Here is a 24,925-nt window from a genome sequence, read left to right as displayed (position 1 = left end):
CTGAGGTACCACCTCACACCTATCAGACTAGCTAATATGACAAAAAAAGAGAAAAAATAATAAATGGTGGAGAAGATGTGGAAAAATTGGAACACTAATGCATTGTTGTTGGCGTTGTGAACTGATCTAGCCATTGTGGAGAGCAATTTGATACTATGCCTAAAGGGCTATGGGGTTGTACGTACCCTTTGACCACTACTAGGTCTGTATCCCAAAGAGATCATAAAAAAGGAAAAAGGGCCCACATGTACAAAGATATTTCTAGCAGCAATCTTTGTGGTAGTAAAGAATTGGAAACTGATGGGATGCCCATCAATTTGGGAATGGTTGAACAAGTTGTGGTACATGAATGTAATGGAATACAATTGTGCTTATAAGAAAGGATGAGCAGGTAGATCTCAGAAAAATCTGGAAAGACTTAAGTGGACTGATGCTGAGTTAAGTGAGCAGAACCAGGAGAATATTGTACACAGTAACAGCAACATTGTGTGATGATCAGTTGTGATAAACTGAGCTCTTCTCAACAATACAATGATCCAAGACAATTTCAAAGGACTCATGATGGAAAAAATTCTCCACATCCAGAAAAAGAACTGTGGGATTTGAATGAGATTAAGCCATACTATTTTTACTTTTTGTATTGTTTTTTTCCTTTTCTGAGATTTTTCCCTTTTGTTCTGATTCTTCTTTCATAACATGACTAATGTGGAAATAAGTTTAATGTGATTGTACATATACTACTGTATCAGATTGTTTGCCATCTTGGGATGGAGGGAGAGAGAAAAATTTGGAACTCAAAATCTTATAAAAATGAATGTTGAAAACTGTCTTTACATGTAACTGGACAAAAATAAAATGCTATTAAGATTTTTAAAAAACCCAAAGTGAAACAAACAAATGCAATATGTATTTTCTGACCCCTTATATTAAATGTAGGAATTTCTACTTCTAAGTATAAGACAGGCCTTTTAAACTCCCAAATTTCGTCTCATTTATTTAAATACTCCTAATGAGAGTTATACTAGCTACTGTATTATTAAGCATCCTTTATAAATTCTTTACTATGTAGGATAAACAAGGTATTAAATAAGGATCAAAAAAAGCATCATTTTCATAATTTAACAAATATGCGCTTCCATAGAACAGTTTTCCTTTAAAAGAGATATATGCTTACATAGAAACATGTCAGCTGATTGGGTTTAAATGAGAATCAAATTACAAAAATAGTACTGTCAACTTAAAAAAGAAAATGTTACTTATTTTTTTTTACATTTTCTCTAAGATGCATTATGGTGTTCACTGAACCATCTGTGAAGCCATCCTCACTTAGAGGGGGTCTTGGACACCTGTAGAAAAGTTTATTTTATACTACTCTCCTAAAATCTGAGTCTAAGCATATCCACTGCTAAGTTCTGAAAAAGGTACCTTTATGGCAGTTTGAAGACTGAGGATTCTCCCACTCCCTTGAAATTGTTTAATTTTTTATTTCCCTGTATACTCTTTCCCACTCTACTTGGTAGATCAACTTTAAAGCCTTCTTTTCACAATTACTCCTAAATATACATGAATAGCATTAAAAATGTAAAACTACTATATCTTAGGGTTAACATTTGCTTCCAAATTGCACTCAACTTCCAAGTCTGTAACCACAGGCAGAGATATCCTGCACAACTGAGATGCAGCCACTGATCCTCAAGTTCATTCCATGGAGATTTCCCAGAGCTGTCCTTACCACTAAGCAGGGGTCATCCCCTGTCAACCCACCTACCAAGCAGGAATGTAGGGAGAGGTGGTCTTGCATAAAATCTGTCAGCTGCCATTGGCCCTATGGTCAGTTTCACTAGAGTTAGAGTTAAAGTTTGCCAGGTGAAAAGAAGCTAGGGCTGAATCTATGCCCACCAGCTGCCTTTACTCAACAGTAGCAGTGGAAGGCCTGTGCAGTACTGATAGTTCGAGCACAGGTAGATGCCATCTAACCAGTTATGTTTACAGCACCTAACCGGCTAGGAAGCAGTGCCAAGACTAAATAAAGCAGGATGACCTAAATGAATGGCAAGGGTAAAGGTTTACCTATGTGGCAAGCATAGCTCAATGCTTAATTTTTTAATCAATATAGGACCTGTACCATCCTTCCCCAAATGTGTTCTTTTCCATTCTTCCAACACCTAGAATTATACTATCGATCATCTCACAATCCCATTAGAAGTCTAAATCCCTACTTTATACATAAAAAACCTTCTCCAAGAAGATGAAACAGGCCCCCTTTTCAATTAAATAGTAAGTTTCTAGAAGCTTAAGACTACTACTACTACAGTTTTGTTTTTTGTTTTGTTTTTTTTTTATCCAGTGCTTTATAGTATTATAAGATTAGAGACTGACCAATGGAACAACCTTAGAGGTCATCTAGTCCAAATCCCTTAGTTCATAAATAAGGATACTGAGAGGGGCAGCTAGGTGTCGCAGTGGATAGAGCACCGGGATTCTGGAGGACCTGAGTTTAAATCCAGCCTCAGACACTTAACACTTACTAGCTGTGTGACCTTGGGCAAGTTATTTAACCCCAATTTCGAGGAGGAGGAGGAGGAGGAGGACACTGAGACCCTGTGTAGAGTAAAATGCTATATCCCATGTCCTATAAGTAATGTCATATGCAGGGTTTAAAATCCTTTCTTCTAATACTAAATCTAATGTTCTTTCTACTATACTACTGTAATATTTCACAGGCACATTAATTAACATTTGCCAAGTTGACTACAACTTATGCCATCTCATGAAAGAACTGTTTTTATTTCTGTATGCTCATCATGCATTAACATATAAAAATGTGTTTCCATTACAGAACACCTAGAATAAGCCCAAGAGAATTTATTAATTCTAATTATACCTGTTATTCTTTTTTTTAAGAAAAGAACTACTTACTAAGAATTATTTTATTACTTTAAGGATGCTGAACCAAGTAAATATTCTTCAGAAAGTTCTAACATATACTTGATCTCATGTCTCACTTTTTTCCTTTTTCTTTAGATCAGATAAGATAACAAGGTGTGTGTGTGTGTCTCTCTCTCACACACACACACACCCCACTCCCTGCACACACCCCTTTCACATATATATCTCTCTCATTTCATTCAACCAGGCTACTTCCTTCCCCAACTAAAAATTTTGTTTTATATTCTACCACCCCCGAGCAATCTTTACTAATTAACAAAATCTGGCAACCAGAATCCTTCTGTCCCTTTCACAAAAAGAAAAGCACCTTTTTCATTCAACCCACCATTCTTATCACTAACCTCTGCCTCCCCTTCAGCAGTCAAGTGCTTTTCTTACAGAAAAAGGTGAAGGGAAAAGTTTTGTCTTCACTAATCTTTTCTTTAAAGAAAATGCTTTAAAACCTGCTGAGTAGGAATCACTTTAAAAATTTAATTATAGACAGCTTCCTAGCACAAAGACAAGCAATAGTTCTTATATAAGTTCTTTGGTTAAATCTTACCCAAAGATTACATTTAGCTAAATTAACAATTAATTAACAACAGAAGAAAACTATAAAAATCAAAATGCTTCAATTATATATCATGTTTTCTTAGAATGTTTCATTTTTATGTATTTTATATAATGGTAAATTTGTCACAACCAGTTTATTTAGGCTCATTTTTAAATTATGTTGAAAATAACTAGACCATCAGTGACAATTTTGAAGATAATGTTCCTCTAGATCCTGTCCCCTCCTTTCCATTCTTGCTGCTATCAAGTTGAAGGCTCATCACACTATTGCAAGTCTCCCCTCCATGTTAATATATTTACCACAGTATTCATATCAGCATTGTTTTTTGTTTTGTTTTTGTTTGTTTGTTTGTTTTTGCGGGACAATGGGGGTTAAGTGACTTGCCCAGGGTCACACAGCTAGTAAGTGTCAAGTGTCTGAGGCCAGATTTGAACTCAGGTACTCCTGAATCCAGGGCCAGTGCTTTATCCACTGCGACAACTAGCCGCCCCCCAGCATTGTTTTTAAGACTGGAAATAAAATAGATGCACATTGAGAAATGGCTTCCAAAAATACTCTCACATATGAATGTCATGGAATATTATTGTGCAATAAAAACTAAGAAATATGAGGAAATATGAGAAACATGTAAAGATTTGTATGAATGGATAAAATAAGATAACATACACAATGACTATTAATAAGTCAAATTCAACACATTACAAATAAAAGAAGGTGCTAGGAAACAGATAATCAAATATAGCTCCTCCAGGGAGTTGGAAGACAAATTAGGAGAACAGTGTATCCCTAGTCAGATAACTATTATGGATGTTTTTGCTTAATTGTTGTTCTTTGTCAGAGCCTTCAATCTGGTTGGCAGGATAATGTGTGATACAAATGAGGTAAAAACAAAACACATCAATAAAACTTATTTTCCATAAGTCTTGGGATTGGTGTAACCTCCCATTACACTTAGAGCTTCAGTTCCTTCAGCTATAAAAAAATCCTTAGACTGAAGGATGTCTAATGATATCTCTAGTTCTGGCATTCTGATTCTACAATTCCTCTGAACTCACAGAATTTTTCCATTAGATATATAATGGGGAAAATATATATGCATATATGTATAAACATATGTGTGTATATATACATACATATATACATACAATTTCTTTTCTTGGGGGGGAGGGGCAGGGCAATGAGCGTTAAGTGACTTGCCCAGGGTCACACAGCTAGTGTCAAGTGTCTGAAGCCAAATTTGAACTCAGGTCCTCCTGAATCTGGGGGTCAGTGCTTTATCCGCTGCACCACCTTGATGCGCCACACACACACAATTTCTGATGCTTCTTGCACCTTTTATGTATTTGTTTTGTATCTCAACCAAGCTAAGTTCCTTCAAAACTTCTTTGTACTCACTGGATTCATCACCAAGACACTCGTTTTTTAAAATACATCTGAAACCTAATGATCTATGATTAAAAAACTACCTGAGGCATTCAAAAAGCTTCTAAATTTGTTAGTTACACTCATATCAAACATTATAAAGCAGGGGAGGGAAAACCTATAACTGTACAAAACACAGAAAAGTATCTGTTATAAAGGCCATCAGTTCAATGAAAACCAGCTGAGATGCCCAACCTACTCAGCTCTAACAAGTGTTTTTTTCATTTATTAAATGTAGTGAAACTATTCTCAAGCTATGTGAGAATGTGAATTCCCATTTACCAAAGAAATGATTAGCATTTTTATGCATTATATATTTCTTGCTATGACACCTTCAACAAACTGAAATACTATGCTTATAAAGATTTAGTTTCTGTGTCCTTTGGTCAACCTATACTATAATCTGGTTTGCCTAATTTTTAAGATTAGAAAATGTTTCCGGGGACAGCTAGGTGGCTCAGTGGATAAAGCACCAGCCCTGGATTCAGGAGGACCTGAGTTGAAATCTGACCTCAGACACTTGACACTTACTAGCTGTGTGACCCTGGGCAAGTCACTTAACCCTCATTGTCCCACCAAAAAAAGAAAATGTTCCCTTTGTTTAACTGAAAAGATGGTGATGCTTAAAAAAATCAGTTGTGTGAGATACATACTATCACATGTATTGGATGAGGTGTATTGCTGTTACTTATATGTGGCAAACACTACCCTTCCCTGCCTTTGCTCAGGATGTCTCTCAGGCATGAATGTTTTCTCTCCCTTAGAATTCTAAGCTCTGGGGCAGCTAGGTGGTGCAGTGGATAGAGCACCGGCACTGGAGTCAGGAGTACCTGAGTTCAAATCCGGCCTCAGACACTTAACACTTACTAGCTGTGTGACCCTGGGCAAGTCACTTAACCCCAATTGCCTCACTTAAAAAAAAACAAAACAGAATTCTAAGCTCCAAGTCAAAGCTTTGGCTCAACTGCCTAAGGGCTTCTCTGTCAGTGCACTCCCCACATTCCAAAATTACTTGGATTACACAGTCCTCCACACTCCCACCCTTAATAGAATGGAAGTTCCTCAAGTTGTTGCTTTTGTCTTTGTATCCATAGTGCCTCACACAGAACAGACAAGTAATAAACACTTGCTGAATTTAACTGAATCCAAGTAGAAAGTCAAATTAAAAGAACTTCAAACTTGCATGGCTACTACAAAATGTAAAGTGCCTTTAACAGATTCTGTGATTAGTGCTTCTAGAATCTCCTAGAAATATAGCTTGATGCATGTATTGTAAAGGTACCTGAGAGAGAAGCATAACAACTATCCTAACAATTAGTGATCCAAAAACAGAACAGGGGTTTTCTCAAGAATTAATGGATTTTCACCTCACTAAAAGCCCTCAAGCAAAGGCTTCAAGCAGACTGAGATCAGTTAAGGGTTGTATTAGATTGAAGGTCCCTCCCAATGTTCTGTGACTCTGAGTGCTATCAGTGAATCAGTCATAACAATCAACCATGAAGCTAAGTGTACCATGAAACAAATGTTCATGGCAAGGGCCCCTGTTTACACTGTGAACTCTCCAAACACTGAAAGGTCTTTCTTTTTACATTGCCAACACCTCCTTATCATTACCAGAAAAAGTATTCCCTTGGCCAGGGGTAGTGTGTAATGTATTTTTTTTCCATTCATTCTTGCTCCAACAGTTAACAGTGACATTTTCCCCTAAGCAAGCAGAAGAATCTATTTCTGCTGTTATCTGCACAAAAGGAAGGGGAAACAGAAAGAAAATAGGAAAATGCCTCTAGTGAGTGACAAATCATGAAAGCAATTACCTGTATTAGTAGTGGTTGAGAGCTCATTATTATTGTTCTTGGAAGAGTTGAAGCTAAGAGCAAGACTGGGGAGTAGGAGTGGAGGTGAGAGGGGGTGCAATGCACAGTGATCATTCAAATGTTAATAGTAATTATCTGTCCACTAGGATAGCAGAATTGCATTGAAAGTTAACTTTTCTATACTAATTCTTTCATTGCTTCAGCCTAAGTGAATATCTCAAATATAAAATTGAATTTTCTTTAAATTCAAGAATTTCAAACCCAGTTTTAAAAAAACATAAGGATTTAAAAAACAAACACAAAGCTAACAATAAATGTGAAAATTAAGCTATAAAGGTAAAGTTACACACTATTATTTGAACACTTTTTTAAATCATGCATTTTTAGTTTTTAATGCATTTATACTGAATGATTGCCAGTTATATTATGTAGTTAATAGCATGCCAAATTTCTAATCAGTCCTTCAGTAGAAAAATTTATTTAACTCTCAAGAAAGCTTTCTTATAATTGATTTACTCTTTTTCTAAGCATTACAACTTCATTGCCCTAATTAAACCTCTCTAAAGTAATTCATAAGATTCTGTAATTAGAGACAATATTTCCAAAATTCCATGGCAAATGGAATAAAAATTTTATTTCCTAAAATTAAGTTCAAGAAAAATATTCAAATCTAAGATAATTTTTTTATTAATTTTTTTGGGCAGGGCAACGAGGGTTAAGTGACTTGCCCAGGGTCACACAGCTAGTAAGTGTCAAGTGTCTGAGGCCAGATTTGAATTCAGGTCCTCCTGAATCCAGGGCTGGTGCTTTATCCACTGCTTCACCCTGCTCTCCCCTGAATAAATTTTATTTTAAAAACATAAATTCCATATTTCAAATTTATTTCAGTTAATGTATTGGCTGTTTAGTTATTTGAAAATATCCTGAGTTTCACAAATTGTTACATCATCAACAGCATATGCTACATAAATAATTTTGGCTACTAAATTTAATAGTCAAAGGGATACTAAAATATTTGACTACTTATTGTTTGTTTTTTAAATTTTTAACTATTTTTTAAAATTTTTGCTTCTGCTTTGGAAAATTGCTATGAAGAATTGGTGTGCAAATAACTTTTCAACTAAATATTCAATGCTAAGACACAAATTCAGGGAAGATATTTTTTGATGGCTCTTACAAGAAGAATTTAAGTCATCTTACACCTTTTATTTAAGTCTTCAAAAAAGAACAGAAGTACAGCCCTCTTTCTGAATAGTATCTGAAAACTTAACTGTTTTGATTTCTGTGAATAAACACTAGATAGTACTCTTTGATGCAATGGTAAAGACCCATAATAGTTGCAAAAAAAAATCAAAAGTGGTCTCATATTCTGAGACTTGTCTCAAGGATATATTCATATATTCATATATAACAATATCTCATATTCTGAGACTTGTCTCAAGGATACCAGGACTTAACCTCATGTGATTTTTAAAAAATCAATTGACAATGGAAATGCCATTAAAATTTGAAAACCTAAAAAGAATAGAAATAATTAACTGTTAAGCTGAAGCATATCAGGTTCAGAACTACATATCCAGGAAAAACATTTTAAAAAGAAATACTTATGTACATGATTCACATAAAATTACCAACTCGTATGATGAAGACTTTAGAATTAGAAGGAACTTCAGACTCCAGTACTACTCCAAGGTTTCAACTACTTTATCACATTGGAAATACCTTCATTACACATATTATATTTACAAACATTCAAATATACTTACCCAGTACCGTTACAGTTGTAGATGACTGTGCATTTCCCAATGGGAAGGTAACCGCTTTGCATATATATTCTCCTGAATCAGAAAAGTCTATATTGCGGAGAACAATTGTTGCGTCATTAAGTGAATGATTTTTAAATAACACTCTCCCTTGATAGGCCTCCTGAACAGAGAATCCATATTGAGGATGATGAACTGCAACAGTCTGTGAACTTTTGCCTTGAATCTTCTCCCATGAAACTTGTGTTATGGTTTCATTTACTTCAATTATACACTTCAATGAAACATTCTTCCCCCACACTGCTGTGACATATGGTTCCACAATAATTGGTCCAGCTAAGGCACCTTAAAAAGTAAATAAAAGAAAGGTAAGTATTAATAAAGTTAATTAAAACTGAAAACACCTGTGAAATCGACTAGTTTTTTTGTTTGTTTGTTTGTTTGGTTGGTTGGTTTTTTTTTTTTTCCTTCAACAAATATGAGATAATTTTCAGCTGAAGATTCTGAGGTTCTGGTCCTGAATCCCTTTATCCTGGAGTTATTGCCAGAATGATAGGTTAAACACTCCTGCCCATCTCCGCACCCCCTTCCTTCTTCTCTGTCACACTTCTGTCCTCTCTCACCAATCATTTCTTGTTACCAAAACATATTACACAAATAAAAACATTATAGAAAATAAGAAAGAGGAAAACATTAAAAATTATAGTCTCGGGGCAGCTAGGTAGCGCAGTGGATAAAGCACTGGCCCTGGATTCAGGAGTACCTGAGTTCAAATCCGGCCTCAGACACTTAACACTAACCAGCTGTGTGACCCTGGGTAAATCACTTAACCCCAATTGCCTTACCAAAAAAAAAAAAAAAAGTGTTAAAAAAAATTATAGTCTCAAATCAGACGCCATAATAACTAACATATTTTGACATTCTGCAATGTCATTGTATCTCCAGAACCTCATAAAGTGCCCAGCAATGCTTGCTGAATTAAATATAACATTATCAACACATCAGTAAAATGAAATTCCTTCAGCAGTATGAGTACCTCAACCTTTAAATAAACTCAATTCAACCCATTCTCCCAAGGCATGGAAATATAGAGCCATGATCTGCATTTAAGAACAATGACATAAAGCACTGGAGGAAGCACAGTATAAGGCTGTAATAAAAAGGTATGACTAAAGGGCAATGGCCATGTCTGGACAGACCTTTGCTGAAAGGTACCAGGTAATGATAGATAATTGCTAAATAAATGAATTATTATTTGATAGACACTAAGAAACTAATGATGATTCCTGATAGGGGAATTCTTGGTAGGTAATACAAATTAAGAGTGTTTAAGATTGGAGCAGCTAGATGGCGAAGTGGATAGAGCACCGCCCTGGAGTCAGGAGGACCTGAGTTCAAATCTGACCTCAGACACTTAACACTTACTAGCTGTGTGACCCTGCACAAATCACTTAACCCCAACTGCCTCACTCAAAAATCCCTAATCTTCTTTAATCTTATTGCCTTTTAAGATTGATTGGAAAGAGGAAAGACTAGAGAAAGATGAGTAGTTAGGAGACTAATGCAATAGTCTAGGTGAGAGTTAATGAAGGGATGACTGAGGATGGCAGCAGGAGGAACAGGAAGTAGGAATTTAAGTAAATATTACAAAAGTAAAATAAATGGGACCGTTTGGATGTATATCTTGGAAAAAAGAAGGATCAAAGATACTTCTGAAGTCAAAAGAGGTAAACAGTAGAACTCATGATACCAGCTAATAGAGAAACATAAGAATTATATTTTAAAGAAAGGAGAAGCTCATGTTCAATTTGAGGTGCAAGTGCAACATCCCAAGTGGAAGTATCCAGGAGGCAGCTGAAAATGTGAGTCAGTAGTTTAGGGCTGGGAAATAGACATATTCAAGCATCATATGAATAAAAATGATAGCTGAAAGTGAATTAGAATTAGAATACAATGAAAAAGAGCAGAAAGAAGAATGGAAAGCAGAAATTTAAATGCCAGCATTGAATTCAATGAAAAAAAAAGGAGGGGTGAATGCTATTTATTTACACAAAGTTGGTAAAGTTGTCTGGCCAAGAAGCTAACTCAATGGAGACAGAGTGGTAAGCTCCCACATATCTGCTTCAGCAAAAACCTTAACACGAGACTGAATAATAATCACAAAATCCAATGAAACTTCCAGGTCACATGGCCAACAAAAAATGGAGGACTTACATGTTCTCCTGTCCTCACTCAAATTTCCACACAAAGTAGCATCATGCACCAAAGGAAAATCAATTATAGTTTTCTCAATGGACTATATTATTGGGTCAGGAGAAATGATGGAAAAACTGCAAAAACATTGGGTAGTATGAACTGAAGCAAAACGAAATGAGCAGAACAAGGAGATAATTTATAGCACACAACACTGTAAAGAAAAGCAATGTTGAAAGTCTTAAGAACTCTGACCAAGGATATTTCCATACAGCCTATGATAAAACATGCTATTCACCTCCTAACTAAAAAGATAATGGACTGGAGGTTCACAAAGAAGCATACTTTGGGACATGTTGGTTTTTCCTCTTTTTTTTTTTTTTAAATTGAGAATCCATGGTTAGTATTATTGATATTCTTTTTAAAAAGAAAGCCACTGAAACATTATTTAAATTCATAGAAGAGAATAAATAAAAGGAAGCACAAACAAGCAGAACAATTTAAAAGTTATATGGAGAACTACATTATTTAGTTATTTGGAATTTCTTCCTCCCACCTTACATGTAAAACCTGTACATGTTACAAATTGTAACATCAATTTTTAAAACTTTGTGTTCCAAATTATCTTCCTCCCTATCCCCCCATAAGAACAAGCAATTCAATGTAAGTTATACCTGTGCAGTCGTGCAAAACATAGCAGACCAAAAAACTTTAGAAAAAGGAACTAGCAACAACAACAACAAAATATACTTCTATCTGTATTCAGATACCATCAGTTCTTTCTTTGTAAATGGATTGCATTTTTCATAAGTCCTTCAGAGTTGTCTTGGATTATCACATTGCTGAAAATAACTAAGTCATTCGCAGCAGGTCATCTTACAATATTGCTGTTATTTTGTATATAGTACATTTCACTTTGTGTCAGCTCATGTAAATTTTTGCAGGTTTTTCTGATAGCATCTTGCTCATTTTTTATATAAAGTAAAGTATGGTAAACTACATTTATATAGTACTTTAAAGGGAGATTTCCTTACAAAACACTCATGAGGTTGATTATTGCAACAACAAAAATAGCTACCTTATACCTGACAAAGAGTTTTCTTCACAATAGTCCAGCAAAGTAAGTACCATCATCATCAACAACCACCTCAACTTACATTGCTCTTGCCTCTGCTTCAAATTTTTTTCCAGTCATTATTGCTGTTTCCCTCCATCCTATTTCCTCCCCGTGATATTTACTCTATTTTCTATCTTCTTTTACCCTTTCCCTCCTCCAAGTGTTTTCCTTCTGACTGCCCCTCCCCCAATTTGTCCTCTCTTCCTTCACTCCTCCCACTTTCCTGCAGAGCAAGATATATTACTAAACCCAATTGAGTGTGTATGTTATGTTATCCCCTCTTTGAGCCAATTCTGATGAGTAAGGTTCATTCACTCCCCTGCTCCTTCCCCATCTTCCACTCCACTCTATAAGCTTTTTCTTGCTTCTTTTATGTGAAATACTTTACCCCATTCCACCTTTCCCTTTCCCTTTCTCCCAGTGCAATCCTCTCACCCCTTAATTGTATTTTATTTTAAAGATGCCATCACAGGGCAGCTAAGTGACATGGTGGACAAAGCACCTGGCCTGGACCCAGGAGGACCCGAACCCAAATCCGGCCTCAGACACAAGACAACAGCTTCTCGACCCTGGGCATGCACCACCCCCCAACCCTAACTGCCCCACAAAAAAGATTTAACAAAAAATAAATGTTTTACAGATATTATCCCTTCATAATCAATTCTCACCTGTGCCCTCTGTATAAATGTATTCCTTTCAGCTACCCGAATACTGAGAAAGTTCTTATGAGTTAGATGTATCTTCCCATGTAGGAATGTAAACAGTTTAACCTTTTAATATCCCTCATGATTTATTTTTCCTGTTTACCTCTTTATGCTTGTCTAGGATCTTGCATTTGAAAGTCAAATTTTCTATTCAGTTCAGGTCTTTTCATCACGGATGCCTGAAAAAAAAAAAGTCTTCTTTTTCATTGAAGTCCCATTTTTCCCCTGAAAGATTATACACAGTTTTGCCAGGTAGATGATTTTTGGTTGTAATACCAATTCCTTTGCCCTCTGGAATTATCATATTCCATGCCCTCCGATACTTTAATGAAGAAGCTGCCAGATCTTGTGTTGTCCTAACTGTAGTTCCACAGTACTTGAAGTGTTTCCTTCTAGCTGCTTGCAGCATTTTCTCCTTGACTTGGAAGCTCTGGAATTTGGCTATGATATTCCTGGAAGTTTTCCTTTTGTGATCTCTTTTAGGATGTGATCAATGGATTCTTTCAATTTCTATTTTACCTTCTGCTTCTAGCATATATCAGGGCAATTTTCCCTGACAATCTCTTGGATGCTGATGTCTAAGCTCTTTTTTTTATCATGATTTTCAGGTAATTTTCAAATTATCTCTCCTGGATCTATTTTCCAGGTCAGCTGTTTTTCCAAGGAGATATTTCACATTGCCCTCTATTTTTTTATTCATTTGGATTTGCTTTACTGTGTCTTGATTTATCATAAAGTCATTAGCTTCCATTTGTTCAATCCTAATTCTTAAGCAATTATTTTCTTCAGAGAGCTTTTCCATTTGGCTTTTCAAGCTATTCACTTTTTTCTCATGACTTTCTTGTATCACTCTCAATTCTCTTTCCATTTTTTCCTCTACCTTTCTAACTTTATCTTCAAAGTCCTTTTTGAGCAATTCTATGGCCTGAGAACAATTCATATTTTTCTTGGAAGCTTTGGATGTAGGAGCTTTGACTTTATCTTCTTCTGAGGGTATATTTTGATCTTCCTTGTCACCAAAGAAACTTTCTATGGTCTACATCATTTTCTGTCTGCTCATTTTATCAGCCTATTTCTTGACTTTTAACTCCTTAAAGTGGAGCACTGCTTCCAGGACACACTGTTGCAAGCTTCAGGGGGTCCCAGGTGGTATGATTTAAGGAGAGATTGGTTTTCCACTTACCTGGCCTGTCCTATGGTCTGTAAATAAATAACCCCAGGCCTACTTGCTCTTTAACCCAGAACCAAAATTGTTTCACTGTGGTTGCAAACTTGGGTGAACCTGTGCCCTTCCCCCACCTGGGTTGCCATTCAAGACTGCTTCCTGGTTCCCAGCACAGGTAAAACAACCAAATTCCGCCTCAGCGTCAGAGGAGACCCCTATAATCTCCCCTGGTTAACCACTCAGCCCTCTCACCAAACCATGAGCTTAGTTCCAGAAGAAGCCGCCTCTGAAGCCAATTCAGAGGCTTGGGAGGTCTCTTTCTCTGGTGCAGTTAGCCTGGGGCTGGATCTGTGTCAGCATGACCATGGGGCTAGGCTCTACTCCCACCCCAGTACAAAAGACCTTTCCTGCTGACCTTCTAAGCCCTCTTTGGCTGGAAAACAATCTCATCCTGCCCTTTTGTGGGTTTTGCTGCTCCAGAATTGTCTTATTGCATTATTTGGAGGTTTTTTGGCATGATTGTGTGGGGAGCTCAAAGAGGTTACTGCCTTTCCTCCACCATCTTGGCTCCACCCCTACATAAAAGCAAGAATTATGAAATGGAGATTCAAAGTTTCACATATAATATCCTGAATTCTGCTATACAGTCCCCCTTCTTTAAAAAGTTAGATGGGGGGGCAGCTAGGTGGCGCAGTGGATAGAGCACCGGCCCTGGAGTCAGGAGTACCTGAGTTCAAATCTGGCCTCAGACACTTAACACTTACTAGCTGTGTGACCCTGGGCAAGTCACTTAACCCCAATTGCCTCACTAAAAAAAAAAAAAAAAAAAAAAAAAAAAAAAAAAAAAGTTAGATGGGGCCCTTTTTAATAATTTTTGGCAACTAGTTTCTTATTATATTAAGTATGGTAGGTAGGCTGATCTTGCATTCTGAACTTGATGCATAATTTGAGTGATTGTCTCATGTGATGGTCTCTAAACCTTTTTTTTAATTGTGCATGTATTTTCATACTATTATGTACATTATAATGTTTCTTTGGCTTAATTTTAAAAAAAAAAAAAAGAAAGAAGTTACTAGGGCCAGGTGAATATGGTGTCACATAAATCAAATTAGAGAATATCAAGAAGGAATAATCAATGTCAATACTCCAATAATCCAAAAGATTTGTCATCTCACCAACAGTAGAGACCTTCTCAAGGAGGTTAGCCAAAATGAAGAGATATAATTAGGTCAATGGCTAGCAGGGATGGCCAAATCAAGGAAGGGTTTTTTGAGGGTGAGGTAGACAGATGTATTCCTTGGCAACAGGAAAACAGGCAGTAGAAAAGGATATATTGAAGATGAGAGGAGGAAATCTACTAGAGAAGACAGGATAGAATGGGATCACTTGTACATACAGAGGGGTTTGGCAAGAAGTGCTACCTTTTCAGAGACAAGGATGATGGAGACAGTTCGGGAACACATCTGAGTGATACGAGATGAAAAGGAAAAGATAGCACTTGGTGAATGGCCTCAGTTTTTTCTGTAAAATATGAGGCAAGAACTCTCAGGTGAGAGAGCAGAGAAAGGAGGAGCAGTGGGAGGCTTAATGGGGAATAAAAAGAGCTGGAAAAGTCACTGTGGTTGGAAGTACTATGAATTGATGAGGATGATATAAAAGAATTGCAATCTTGCTGTGAGAGCACACCTAAGATTATATAACATAAATTTCTAACATGGAGAGGCAGTGAATTGTCAGAATAGTCAAAGGCAGGCCAAATTAAGAAAAAGAATATGGAGACAAGGGATTCAAGAGAAGAGGACAGCATAAGCTCAAGGTACACAAAGAGATCTACTTGTGGGGACACTGTGACTATGCTAAAAACAAAGTTTGCCTGTTAATTTTCCCTTTAAGTTTTTTAATTGGGGATCTAGGATTATTAATAATGAAAAAAAAGGTGGCCACTTAACATTTATGTTTCTTTTTTCACTTTGTGTTTAACTCTACACTATCCTCTTCTCTTCAGTCCCTCTCCACTTATATTAGTTCTGATTTTGTGTGACCTTGAATTATCTGATAGAGTTCACCAAAGGCTTAATGTGGGGAAGGAGAGTATAGCCAGTGAAAGAGTGATGGCCTAAAAGAATCAAGGCATGAAGGGATGAGACATAACAATGAAGATGAAGAACAGGGTAAGGGTTTTAAAGCAGAGGGAAAAGTTGAATGATAGATTATGAAGGAATTTCAGAGTGAAGAACAACACTTGTTAATCAATCCATGAGTAAAGGTATGACACCTCTGGATATAGCTTAGGTAGAGTGGAGAAGGTCATGGGAAATGAATAAACTGAAGAGGTAAAGAGAGCATTTTATATAGTATTATATCTATCAATCTGATAGAATATCTACATCTACAGAACCATGGAATTGTTGAGAAAGACTGTGAGAGGCAGGCCCTGAGCTCAGTGATGCAGATGTAGAGGAGGAGAGAAAGCACAGACAATGATCTTGGAATGACTCCATGTCAATTATTTCTGACTATCAAAATAATTTTTAAAAGAGGGATGCTCACCAAGTCCAGCACCTCCAAATTCTTTTCTCCAAAACCTTCAAGAACTTTGGATGTACAAACATGCTGCAGTGTATATGCTTTTGGCCTCTCTCATTCATGATTCACAAGCTAAATCTTCCAATTTATTGTTCGCCATCCTCTCCCTACCTACCTTTGCACCAGTCACCAAGTATCAAAGACTATATCGATTTAATTTGGAAAATCCAATATAATTTAGTAGATCAATAAGAATTTATTTTAAAAGGCAAAACACAGTCCCTGCCTTCAAGCAACTCACAATTTAATGGAAGCTCATAATTTCTCTACTTCAGCAATAGAAGGTGGCACAGAAGCCACAATCATCTTGGTAGTCATCCAGCAAATCTTAATAGGCACCATGAGAAGAACTAATATGGGCAGCTAGGTGGCACAGTGGATAGAGCACTGGCCCTGGATTCAGGAGGACCTGAGTTCAAATCCGGCCTCAGAAATTTAATACTTACTAGCTGTGTGACCCTGGGTAAGTCACTTAACTCCAAATGCCTTTAAAAAAAAAAAAGAGAACTAATATCCTGTCCCCCCTGAAATGTCATTTCTTGTTTTCTTTGCGTAGATTAAAATCAAGACTTATTTGCCTCTCAGAGAGAACCTATGACCTATCCTTCCATTTCACAGCAACTTATATTATATATAATATATATTACATATGTTATAAGCTTTTGCATATAATGAGAATATCAATATTGAGACAATTCAATTTCCCCAATGGTTTCTTGTTCCTGGTTAATTAAACAGGGATTTAACATTAAAATACCAATAAGTTAATGTTCATATATTATCTATGGACCATTCTTAATGCCCCCTTTCTCCCCAATCTGCCATTATCAACACGGTTAGCAGAAGGCTTCCACGCAGGAGTATTTTGTATAATTTTCTTTATTTCATGGGTTGCCATGGTTAAAGAATTAACCAAGTGGCCAACCAACTAGTGATTAAAACTCTTTTTAGCACATCTGATCCTAAGAAAGTAGATCTAATGTATTACTAGGACTATACCTGAAGTCTTTCCAAGGAGAACCTACCTTACCTTACCCCCTTCCATGCACTCCTCACTATTGGCATAACCTTAAAGAAAGGAATTAAAGAAAGACTGTGTGAATCAGTATTAAACACTGCATTAATGTCAAGAAGGATGGTGACTAAGAGGTCCATTGGATTTGACCATTAAAAATAATTGCTGGGGGGCAGCTAGGTGGCACAGTGGATAAAGCACTGGCCCTGGATTCAGGAGACCTGAGTTCAAAGCCAGCCTCAGACACGACACATACTGGCTGTGTGACCCTGGGCAAGTCACTTAACCCCCATTGCCCCGCAAAAAAAAAAAAAAAAATAATAATAATAATAATAATTGCTGGTAACAGTAGAATAATAAAGACGATTTGCACGAGGGTAGACTACCACTGCTAATCAAGCAGAAATACAGGTCACAGACTTTTGTAGACCACTGTCTCCAGAAGCCTGATGATAAAGGGGGAAAAAAGTGGTATGGTGGTTCCAAAGAATATCAAGGCCAAAGGAAGTTTTGTGTTTTTTTATGAACAAGGAAAACATCAATGAGTGTTAAAATTAATTGTCTGCAGACATAACTCAGAGAACATACAACTAAGTACCTCGCTACCTTTAAACATTCAACATTCATTTTTTTTTTAAATGTGGGGCAGTGAGGGTTAAGTGACTTGCCCAGGGTCACACAGCTAGTGTCAAGTGTCTGAGGCCAGATTTGAACTCACGTCTTCCTGAATCCAGGACCAGTGCTTTATTCACTGTGCCATCTAGCTGCCTCCTAGCTACCTTTAAGAAAGGAAAGAGACTACCTCCTAATAAACTAGAAGGAAGGACCAAAAAATGAGTAAAGATAAAAAAAAATAAGAAAGAGAAGTGTGGGGTCTTAGAAGAAACTAGTAAAGGCAATTCATATCGACTATTCACATGATCTCAGTAAATTGACCTGCTTAGAGTAATTGGTAAGATACAGGGATTTGCTTATAAAAGACACAGTTTGGAACAAACATTGACAAATAAATGATACAGAAACAGTAAATTATGAATTTCAAAGTCTATTTAAGCACAAAGATTAATCAATTATCTATTAAGCAACAGTGCCAAACACTATCTTTATGATATCCAAATTTCCAGTCAGGTAATATTCTATTCAGAATTCTCTCCCATCTTAATCAAAGCAGCCCCCGTGCCTGAAAACAGACTCCCATATGTGGCTCCATACGCCTCTTCTCTGAATGACAAAGTATTTGGAGGTTAGAAAAATGAAGGGTAAATATATAATAAAGAATTCCTGGAAAGTGGCTTAAAATGTATCTTAATACCTTAAACTTGCATAGTGAGTGGGAAAGGGCTGTTCTAAAGAAAGAAAACCAAATGGTGATAGAGAGGAAGACAATCTGACTGAGACATTTTTTAAAAATGACTTGACTAGCTATGAAAGATGGGCAAATTTGAAAAAAATAGATAAGGAATATTAATTCAAACCAGAAATATAAAATTAAGGGCTCTGAACTGTCAGGTATGACCTGGAAAGGGAATTACGCATGGAGAAGGGGTTCTGCTGGGTGCTATACATATTAAAGACACATAATCCTTTCATTTCCTGGTTCTATGATAATCCCTTTCCCTACATTCACTTCCAGTTTTCCATAAATGATGAATGATAAGCACTTTTAAACTTTGGAACTTCTGAGATATTAACTTGAAAAGGTTTTAAACAGTTATACAGACAAACCCTGATCAAAAGCTAGGTGGTGCAGTGGATAGAGCACTGGCCCTGGATTCAGGAGGACCTGAGTTCAAATCTGGCCTCAGACACTTGACTAGCTGTGTGATCCTGGGCAAGTCACTTAACCCCAACTGCCTCACCAAAAAAAAAAAAAAATCAGAACTAGGACACGTTATTCAATTTTGTAATAACATGCAGAGGGTGTGAAAGAAGTAAAAAATGTTACTTATGGTCATATCTTTAATTCCATTCAGCTTTCCATGAAACATTCCTATTTCTTTTGCATTGTCACACCATGCTATAATAAAGTTTCAAATCCTTTATGGAATCCCCAATAAGTGGGATAAAATTTTCAAGCATATAGGGAAGGTAATTTCAGAATATTACATGAATATGTGTACACATACATATCCCCAGCATAGGCAAATATTTATTAAAATTTGATCCTTCCACAGAATACATACACAAAAAGAAGCCTTACCTCAAAGATTATGTTATAGAATCAAGTGAGAATATATCTGAAAACAGCCACTCCTGGGTCTCTCCTCCTACATGGCTGGCTGTTCTCATTCTCCTTTGCTGGTTCTTCATCTGTTTGACTCTCACACTCCTTATGGGTGCCCCCCCCCAAAAGTTCTCCTCTGGTCCCTCTCCTTTTTCCCCCTCTATCTCTGTTAATTATCTTCAATTTATATATTTCCTCTGTAAATAGTTGTTCATGTGATCTCTTCTATAAGACTGTGAGCTCCTTAAGAGCAGGGACTGTCTTTTGCTTTTCTTTGTATCTCTAATGCTGAGTCTCAATGACTGACACATGGGAGCATAATAAGTATGTGTTGACCATCTGACTTGGTGATCCAATCAGCTCCCACGGGTCCAATTAGTATTTCCATAAAAATGATTCCTAGATCTATACACCTAGGTCTCATCTCTTTCCTGTGCTAATCATCTGTCACCTTTGGGACACACTCAACTGGATGAAGGCATCTCACATTCAACATATCCAATACAGAATTCATTATACTTCTCCCCCAAAACCACCCTTCTTCAAAATTTTTCTATTACTCATGAGGACACTTACTGTTATCCCCCAAATTACCCTAGTTCATAACATCAGTATTGACCATGTCTCCTTACTCTCACTCATAGTACCTCAATATCTTAGGCAGTAAAAACGCTAGTATATCTTCCAAAGGGGTGTATTATATGTACACTTCTCTCCACTCTTACAGCCACAGCCTTTATCACCTCTACCCTAGACTACTGCAATAACCCCAATGGTCTCCTGGTCTAAAGTCTCTATCCACTCCAGTCGATTCTTCACCCTGCTGCCAAGGTAATTTTCCTAAAACACAATAAACCATGTCATCCCTGTCCCCACAGCATCCCCACACACATTCCCTGAGCTCCTGTGGTTCTCTATTATCTCCAGAATCAAATATAAAGCCCTCCTTTTTTGGCATTTTAAATCTTCATAATCTGGCCCATTGCTATCTTTGCTGTCTTCTTACACCTTCCTCCCCACCTTCTAGGCACTCTACAATCTAGCTAGAGCTGCCCTGGCCTACTTGCAAGTTGAATCAGCTCATGTCTGATCTAGCTCATGTCTGATCTCCTGCAGTAGACTCTGGTTGGTCTCTCTGCCTCAAGTCTCTCACTCCAGTCCATTCCCCACTTAGCCACTAAACTGATCTTTCTAAAACCAAATCTGACCATATCAAACCCCACCCCCATCTAATCAACTCCAATGGCTCCCTATTGCCACCAGAATCAAATATAAAATCCTGTGAATCATTAAGCCTTAAAAATTAATGACTTTGGGGCAGATAGGTGGCCCAGTGGATAGAGCACTGGCCCTGGAATCAGGAGTACCTGAGTTCAAATCCGGCCTCAGACACTTAACACTTACTAGCTGTGTGACCCTGGGCAAGTCACTTAACCCTATTTGCCTCGCTTAAAAAAAAAAAAAAGAAAAATTTAATGACTTTAAAATGGAGCAGTCAATGAAATATTCAATAATTATTATCTAGATCTATCAGAGATGATGATGGTCTTCAATCGATCAAAAAGCATTTACTAAGAACCTATGTTCCAGGTAAAATAACTGGGAATGCAATGGGTATACAATGAAAGGCAAAAACATCCTCTACCCTCAAGGAGCTAACATTCTAATGTATGAGTGCCTGTGTGGAGGCATGGAAGAAGGGACAATACATAAGTAACTAGAGACACACAGGCTACAATACAGAATGGAAACTTTGCAAAGTGAATTTTTTCAGCCTCAGCAAATCTTAAAGACAACCTACGTAGTTTTCGAGAGGTATAGTCTATATATCAGTGGAAGGAGTACCTACATCACCAACAAAAACAAGTAACTGGAAAAAAATGAAGTTTCTACAATAAATTCCTTCATTCAGAAAATCAATGTGCATACTACATGCAGTAATAACCAGAAAAAGTACATAGTTCTATGCTAAATGCTGAGGAATATAAAGACAGTGCTTATATTCTACCAGTGGCATACAAACACAATCACAAATAATTAAACATAACAATACACAATAGTTTAAAATGGAGAAAATACTAACAAGTGGGTAGATGGACCCTAGAACTTTAGCTATGCTTTAAAGGAAACCAGGTAATTCAATGAGATGGAGGTAAGGAGGGATCATAGGATCCAGAACTGGAAAGGATATTTATTTTTAAGAAAATAAAAGAAATGTCAGGGAGTCAGATAGGTATTAAGTGGCAGAGCCTGAATTCAGGCCCAGATCCTCCAAAAAGATCTCTCACCTTCAACAAGACCACCTGGCTAGATACTACTGCAAGGCACTGAGTCTATCAGAAGTTCAAAATGTAGTATGGAAGAGAAAGCAATTATAACAAATATGTCAATATGTGATAAACACCATTTGGGTGGAAGAGACAAATGCTGTAGGAATTCAGAGAAAGAAAGCATGTCCAGCAAATATATTTAAGGAAGACTACATGAAGGTCAAGAAAAATGGTCAGAATTAATTATAATCAGAAATGGGAGTGTCAGCAGGAAAGGAGGTGATAGTATTCCAGGTAAGAAAAAAGGCAAGAAAGCAAGAATTGGAGTCAGTCAATAAACATTTATTAAGATGCTACCAAGTGACAAGGACTGTGGTAAGTGCTGAGAATACAAAGAAAGGTATAAAACAGTCCCTCCCCTACAGGAACTCACAATCTAATTAGTGGAAGTAAAAAATATGAAAGAACTAAAAATAATCCATTTACTTATAGGGGTTTTTTGTATAATTGAAATAGTGGGAGATAAAAGTGGCAAAGTAGTTTGGGCAGGCCTTTACTGTAGATTTTCCTTAGTAGACAATGAGAAACACAGGATGATAAATGCCTCAGGGGCCAATCTAGTCAAATCTCATTTTGGAGATGAGGATACTGAAGTGACTCACCCAAAGTCACACAGCTAATAAAGCACTGAGCCAAGAACAATCTTTAAGAGTGCTGTTAAAAAGGTGACTAGAAGACTAAATCAATGTTTCAGGAAGATTAATCTCATGTATAATACAATGGACTGAAATAAGAAAATACTAGATACAAGGATATCAACGAAAATATGTAATATTCCAGGCCAACAGCCTGAATTAGGGTGGTAGCAGTAGGAATGCAAAAGGATAAAAACAAATATTTCAAGATTCTTTCCTTCTCAAATGATGATCCCAGGGCATAAAACTGGTAAACAGATCAATAGTGAGAGACAATAGGTCCAACCCCTTTTATGGGAAAAAAAAAGTCAGGCTTGCAAGGAAATTATAAATTAGGTTATACAAAACTGAAAGAAAAGAAAACCAAGGGGCACTTAAAACGGGTGCTAAAATTAGGAGTAACAAAAATATGTCCACTGTTTTTGTTGGCTGAATGGCATGACTATAGGGAGAGAAGTTTTTGAGGCCTAAAGGGAAGAAAACAATTTATTGATTCTAAAATTATTTTATCTCTTTTCTTGTTATAGAAAAAATTCAAAGTCAACATTTATTAAGAACTTATTGCATGGTAGGTAGGCACTGTGCACTCTAAGGAAAAAAAAAATATGAAAGAGTTCCTACCTGCTCTGGAGAAACACATTCTTGGAGACATGCATTTCTTTAAGTATATAAAAATAAACATAAAATAAATATGAGGTAATTAAATATAAGGAAGTCAGGGAATGTGAGAATCTAGAAAGGCTTCTCATAGAAGATGGGTGGTACTTAGGTTCAGTCTTGAATGAAGTAGGGAATTTCAGGAGAGGGAGGATTGAATTCAGGCTTGGGGCAAGGACAGTACAAATAATAAAGACAAAAGCATGTTTGGTTTTTTAACTTCATTACAATAGAAACACAGGAGTTATATAGTTATTTGTCTTCTCTTCCACACTTAGTATAAAAGTCTCAGAAAGCTTAGATAGAATTTACTGCCTGCAGTCAAACCATAGCTGTAATTTCTATCTAGAATTTCAACAGCATAAATTCTGGTCATCAGAATAATAGTAAGTAATATCAAAAAACAGTAAGTTGTCTCGTATTCCTAACAATCCACGTACTCTAACACCATTTCTTCTGTTAAAGCAAACTGACAGCTAAATAGTATCTTACATGACTGACAAGATGCTGCAATCTATGGTATAAAAGGAAAATGTTCATTTAAAATAGTATTAGGGCAATGTTTTGATTGTTAATCAATTTTAATGACTTTCCAAATATGACCATGACAGCTATTTTAGCTAAACATCTGAAATTCTAGATCTAAGTTTCAAAAAAAAAAAAAAAAGTATTCACACATGGCTCTTTCATTTCATTTGGTATAAGAAACACCAAAACCATTAGTTTGTACTTTTCAAATGAACTTCAACAGAAACTCCTTAGTAAAACCTCAATTTTATCTTCAGGAAAAAGCTAATGATTTATTCAGTTCAAAAAAATAACAAAAAACAAACTAACCACACTCTTCAACAAGGTTCTGCAGAAAAAAAGATGATAGAGAGGAAATTACTTTGGATAAAATGCCAAGCTGATAGAAGATCTCATAAGAGTACAGGTAGAAAAGGAGCATAAGTATGAGCCTCATTATGAACCGCATGTAGAAAAAAAATAAACTACTTTTTGTTTGTCTCGTTTTTGATTACATGTCTGAGCCATCAGGTATATCCCAATAAAGGGGTATTATTGTTGACTGCTCCAAAAAATATTAGTTAAATGTGCAGTCTATTGAGAACTGCAAAATTTACTGAGAACCGATTCTCCTCCCCCCCCCTTTCCCAGGCAGGTGAATTGCTTGGGGCTGACTGTCTTTGTCATTTCCAGACTCTAGATGGACTTATGGACCTTCCCCCAAGCAACTTGTCCCCACCCAATGTTCCCCACCTTACTCCCAGGACTTTATGTTATTATGTAAAAAGAGTCCACCTACATTTAGTAGTTTCTATACAGAGTTAGTAATGCCTATACTTAAATTAGGAGCTGTTCTATTATTTCTTTTGTCAAAGGTTCGTTTACATTAATTAGCTATATGTTACTCTGGAGCAATCCTTTGGTTCCCTTTTTGTTCTGTTACCCCATTAAAAACCCTGTCCTCTGTTCCCATCTTTGGGTATTCCTAGCTTCCAAGCTTTGCAATACCAGGAGCTATAGTTCCTCTGCCCTTATTTTCTCCTGTATTGATTGTTTCCTTAATTTCCAGGTTAACACTATATAGGTTCCTATATAGCTATAAAGACAAATAAATATCTGGACATAAAAATGTATTCCTTTCTAAAAATATGTAATATTTGTAGCTTTGATGGTTGTACCTATAGAAAGGCTCAATGAAAACAAAGAAGATCCAGGGAAGATCAACTAAAACGTTCAAAAGAACTGAAGAGATTTTATTTGATCTTGGATTGAAAACAGAATTCTTCCATGA

The 24,925-nt window shown here is 36.6% G+C and overlaps 1 protein-coding gene across 4 annotated transcripts in view; it reads right to left on the bottom strand.

Annotated features, from left to right (window-relative positions):
- The window catches only part of NECTIN3 (nectin cell adhesion molecule 3), a 186,447-nt gene that overhangs the window by 133,311 nt on the left and 28,211 nt on the right, over positions 1-24,925 (bottom strand). For all 4 annotated transcript variants that reach the window (XM_043995012.1, XM_043995013.1, XM_043995014.1 and 1 more), the window contains exon 2: positions 8,505-8,846. In XM_043995012.1, the coding sequence (XP_043850947.1) occupies positions 8,505-8,846 (342 nt within the window). The remainder of the gene's footprint in view (positions 1-8,504; positions 8,847-24,925) is intronic.

Source organism: Dromiciops gliroides, chromosome 3 (assembly GCF_019393635.1).
Source record: "Dromiciops gliroides isolate mDroGli1 chromosome 3, mDroGli1.pri, whole genome shotgun sequence".
NCBI lineage: Eukaryota > Metazoa > Chordata > Mammalia > Microbiotheria > Microbiotheriidae > Dromiciops > Dromiciops gliroides.
The sequence above is the reverse complement of the archived record's forward strand: the minus strand, read 5'-3'. Positions and strand labels throughout refer to the sequence as shown.